Genomic DNA, 5,413 nt, shown 5'->3' on the forward strand with positions numbered 1-5,413 from the left:
TCGGGCTCTGCACTGGGCGTGGAGCCTGCTTAAGATTCTCCCTCTCCCTCTTCCTCTCCCTCTCCCTCTTCCCCTCCTCTTCCCCTCCCCTTCCCACTCACACCCTCTCCTTCTCCCTCCCTCTCTGAAAAAAAAAATCCTTTGCACTTACATTTCAGATTCCATTTCCCTTTGATGAAGGATTATTTCACTGGAAAAGGAGTTTTCATGATCCTGGTTGCTTGATGCCAGCAGAGGGTCTCTGGGTAAGAGAGAGACAAAGAAGCCTAAGCTGCAGTACAGCAAAAGTTAGGGGACATCAGAGGTCTTCTCCATAAGGTTAACGTTAGAGCAGGGAAACAATAAGAAAAAATGAAAAGGTGAAGGAAGGCTTTTGGCCGTTAACTCTTTGGCTGTGATGGGCCACTTCTTGGCCAAGAGGACAGCATGACCAGAGAGGTGGTGAGAGAGCACCAGGTGGCCTTGCTGGAGTCCCACACCAAAAGCCTCATTAAACATCGAACTGAAAAATTTGAAGGGATTTCCATAGGCATGTTTTCCAAAACCCGAAGCCGTACCTATCAGTGAGAAAGAGAGAGAAGGGTGGAAGTGTGTGGAGGGTGAAGATTGTTGGGACTTCCTAAAAGGTGACTTGGGGTAGCTCTGCAGGTGTTGGGTGAATAGGACTCCAAGTGCCAAGGGCTGAAACAAGTAGACGAGTTTACCGTTAGGAAACTGAGGAACAGAGGTTAGGTAAGAGGAGTTCAAGAAAAGCGTTAAGTTATGGGCTGTGCCAACATGCCAGCAAGGCCAGGAACCTGCCACCCCAAATCAAGGAAGCGTCATTTAAAATGGAGTCGGGTGGTCAGCAGGGTGAGATCTCATGCCCTACCCCTGCAGTCAATTGCACACCCCAACAAGGACAAACAGTGCCTGGTATTCCCAGCAGGAAGCCGCTTACTTTCCTACTCCAGCAGGAGGAAGGAAGAATTTCTCCTCGACCAGCAACAAGCTCAGCCAATAGGAAAACACCACAACGGGGCCAATGAGAAAAACGTCAGCCCCTGGAACTGTCGCTTTCCTCCAATGGACTTTTCCTTCACAGCAGTGCGTCCCAACTGCCTCCCCTTCCCCAGAGAAGAAGGTTCCTCTGGTCTGATCTCCAGGCTGGCCCTGTGGGGTGCCATAGTTTGCCTGTCCCGAATTGCTTTTCCTCTGCTACACCTAAATAAACCCATTTTGCTGATAAGCTATAACTGGCTGTTTTACCTTTCAGGTGGACGAACCTGTTGAAGAACTAAAAGGGCATGATATGACTCAGCAAAGAGTAAGTACTGTCTTGCCAAGAATACCGAGGATCATTTTGACAACACCGGGCCCTCCTCAACCACAAGGCGGTAGCATTCATTAGGGGCAATGATGATGCCCTTGTCCTTATCACCTGTAAAATAAGTGTCTGTGTTTCATGCAACCTGCCAGGGAGGATGAGGAGAAAGGTCTGGCTGCGCCACAGCCAAGGTGAACTCAAAGGCCCACGTGGAAGCGCTCATGACCCTGGTCACAGTGCGGGAATTGAACTCCCTGTAGAAAGAGATTTCCAGCCTGCGAGGTGCGGGGCGCCTGCGCAGTGGGCCCAAGGCGCCGCGCGCGCGCCCGCGCGCGCTGCGGGAGCCGCGAGACCCCCGCCCCCGCCCCTCGCCCTGCAGCGTGAACGCGCACGTGAATGGGGACGGGGACGCGGACGCGCACGCGAATGCGCCTCACCTCGCTCAACCCCTGCCCGGCGGCTGAGGAGGGAGGGAGGCGCGCGCGGGAGCCGCGGGTGGGCGGTGTGCGGAGTGGCGGACCCGCTGGCGGTGGAGGCGGCGGCGGCGGCGGGGGCGGGGGCGGGGCGGCGGCACGAGGGCGGGCGCGGGGGCGGCGGCGCCTCGTCCACTCAGGCGGCTGCGATCGGGACCCTCTGGCCCGCACGAGGGACGAACTGACTGACGTACCTCGCCCGCCCCCGCCCCGCCCCTGCCTCATCTCCCCCTGGGCTCCCGGGGCTCACTCCTGGAGCGCCTTCTCTCCCTGCGGCTCTCCTCAGCCCTTTCTCTCCCCGGCACCTCAGGCGGCGGCGGCGGCGGCGGCTGCGGCGACCCCAGCAGCAGCAGCAGCACTGAGCGACGCGAGTAGGCGGCCGAGACGATGAAGTGCAAGCCGAACCAGACGCGCACCTACGACCCGGAGGGGTTCAAGAAGCGGGCGGCGTGCCTTTGCTTCCGGAGCGAGCGCGAGGACGAGGTGCTGTTAGTGAGTAGCAGTCGGTACCCTGACCGCTGGATCGTGCCGGGCGGGGGCATGGAGCCCGAGGAGGAGCCGGGCGGTGCTGCAGTCCGAGAGGTGTTCGAAGAGGCGGGAGTCAAGGGGAAGTTAGGCCGGCTCCTGGGCATTTTCGAACAGAACCAAGACCGCAAGCACAGAACGTACGTGTACGTACTGACCGTCACTGAGATTCTGGAAGATTGGGAAGATTCGGTTAGCATCGGGAGGAAGCGAGAGTGGTTCAAAATCGAAGATGCGATCAAGGTTCTCCGCTGCCACAAGCCCGTGCATGCCGAATATCTGGAAAAACTCAAGCTGGGCGGTTCCCCAACCAATGGAAACTCCGCGGCTCCGTCCCTGCCACAGAGCGATGCCTAGTATGTACCGCTCCTGCACAGACTTCTGCTTTACGCCTACCTTAGAATAAATAGTGCCCGGAGCACTCTCATTCCTTGTGCGGTCTCACGGGGAGGAGGGGGGGCTTCTTTTGTCTCCTTGGCAGACCTCTGAATCACGCTTGCAAACTGTCTCAGTTGCCAGGCACTGTTTTCAGACAATTTGCACGTTTTTCAGATGCTTTGAAAATCGCTGCTTGGTAGCACCGTAACAGATTTCGGTAATCCTAAACCACATGGGTTTGTTGTTTGTTTGTTTGTTTGTAAAAGGTGCCTTAACTGCTTGCCCAGCCTTTAGCGTGTGTGTGTGTGTGTGTGTGTGTTATGTACACGTTGTGGTTTTATTACATTGCACACACGTGTGTGTGTGCACGCGTGCGTTTTTGGTACCAATCTTGTGGTTTGTTTTGTAGTTGAACGCCTTTAAAATCTGAACATCTTGGTTGTGTGGCATCTTTATTTTTTTTTTCTTAACTTGCTTTCTGTTTCACTGCATTAGCCCTTGCTAGCAAGCCCTTCTTGATGGGAATTGGTTTAAAGATTATTCATATATATATATATATATATATATATATATATATGAATTTAAAAAGTATTTAAGAAATTTTACATCTTGTGGTGTTTCCGCACTGGGCAATAATTTTGTGTTCAGTAATGTGATCTAATTTGCCATTTTCAGAAGTTTCTTTACTTTTACGTACATGATTTGATTTTCAAAAGCATTTTCACCAGTGGTATTTTGTTGTTGCTTATTTGAAATGGCCGTTTCCCATATAGCCCGAATGTAATTTAGTAAAGTACTACTTTATACTGTGAATATCTTCTTGGGAATGTATTGTTAGCCAAACACATCCTGCTATGTACATACTATCATGAAAACTGTATTCATAGAGTGTGATTTAGTATGTTCAACTTCCAACTTCATTGCCCCATTCCAAATATCCTAAAACAACCATGGTCTCTCAATATAAACTAGTTTTTGAAAGAAAGTTATTTCACATATTTGAATGTAGTGACATTCCAGGTAACATTCCTACAGGTAACCATAGAAATGGAATTTATATGGTGATAAGATCCAAATCCAGTGAGGTACCTTTCTTGATACTCAGCTTTTACAGACTTCTTAAACTGTCAGGACACCTGAACAATCTCTCTTAAAGATTTAAGATAAATATTTTGTGTCAGAAGACAAACTCTTTTTGGTGCCAAACTAAAAATTCTTATATTTGCCTTGCTAACTTGCTTGAGACGAGGAATACCATCTAAAATACTTTAGTCTGTCTTGAAACTTCCTCTGTTCCACCCCAGCCACGTTAAAAAGTAGGTAAAAATAAAGCCAACTTCATGAAGTGGGCACTGTGGGGTGGATAGTTCATTCCTAATTTTTAGGGCAACTGAGAATATGTCATATCTTTAATCATTACTGATAGGTTTTTCTGTGTCACTCAGCTAACTTTGGGAGTCACTTATATGCACTCTATTAAGAAATTTTGAAAGTCTAGATATTTCTTGGAACTCCTTATCTTCTCTTAGGAAGGTTGAAGAAAGCCTGTTTTGTGAAGAGAGTATAGGTGGGTAATATCATCTTACCTATAACATCTAAGATCTAGAAAATATTCTACAACCTAGTAAGAAATGTAAGTGAATAATATCTAAATAATTTGTTATTCTGCATATTAACGTTTTAAAAAGAACACAGTCCCTCATAGAATTGACTTGTTACCTTTTTTTTTTTAACTTTGGTGCAACCATTTTTTTTTAAAAAATCTTTGCCATGTATAAATGTCTGAATAAAGTACATATTTTAGTTAACAAAAATTAATATTGTCAAAGGATTGAGTAGAAAATCAACAGCTTTTAAAAACCAGTTATATAATTTCATATTGTAAATTATGCAGAATCATCTAATGTTTTTCAAAAATGTTTCTTTGTACAGAAAGATGTGTCTTATTTTTTAAACTTTCTAAATTCTACACATTGACCTTTCCTGTTAGAATAATCTAAATAGATATTCTCTGTAACCTGAGAATTTTCAAAATATAACTAACCTAACCTAACCATGTGTATAACTTACATCCTCTAAGAATTTGATGCACAGTTGGAATTTTCTCCCTGCAGAGTCAGTATATAGCACCCATGGATTATTTATGTGATGATTGCACAAAAAATGAACAGATGAATCTTTCAGCTCACACCCCCCCCAAAAAAAACAGGGCATTGATCAAAGATAATTAAGACTTTCAAATACGAGGTAGAAATTTGTTTTCAGCATGTTTTTGTAAATGCTGTTTTTCTTTTCTTTCTTTCTTTTTTTTTTTTTTTTGTTTCCCAACTGGATAAGTGCCTATTCTTTAAAAAGTTTTAAAAAGATATGTTGGAATAAAGGTGATACTGATGTGCTTGATACATAATTTCTCTGGATGTCTATTATATTTTCTAAGAAACCTGTTTTGTTTTATCAAATCGCTGTTGAAAGAATTAACTCTTAAAGGGATGAGGGTGGCTATAAATAGTTTGAATTCCTTTGTATGGTTTCATTTGAAAGAATTGTAAAGATTTCAACATTTTTATATTAAGAAACATCAAACAAGTGTGTGTGTGAGAGAGAGAGAGCGAAAAGAGCAGGAACAGGCAGTTTGTAAAGTTGCAGCAATATTCTAGGGCCTTTCTGGGACAGATGGCTTAAAGGGCTCTGAAGCTGGAGCTGTTCTTCTCACTTTCCCTTTAAATGGAGC

General features: G+C 45.9%; 1 protein-coding gene across 1 annotated transcript; it reads left to right on the forward strand.

Annotated features, from left to right (window-relative positions):
- Nucleotides 1–2,166: 2,166 nt before the first annotated feature.
- Nucleotides 2,167–2,896, forward strand: LOC103679799 (diphosphoinositol polyphosphate phosphohydrolase 3-beta). The gene has a single exon (XM_008709340.2). It carries the CDS (start codon nucleotides 2,167–2,169, stop codon nucleotides 2,659–2,661), a length of 495 nt encoding a protein of 164 aa, XP_008707562.2. The 3' UTR covers nucleotides 2,662–2,896.
- The last annotated feature ends 2,517 nt before the right edge of the window (nucleotides 2,897–5,413 follow it).

This window comes from Ursus maritimus, assembly GCF_017311325.1.
Source record: "Ursus maritimus isolate PB19 chromosome X unlocalized genomic scaffold, ASM1731132v1 scaffold_X1, whole genome shotgun sequence".
NCBI lineage: Eukaryota > Metazoa > Chordata > Mammalia > Carnivora > Ursidae > Ursus > Ursus maritimus.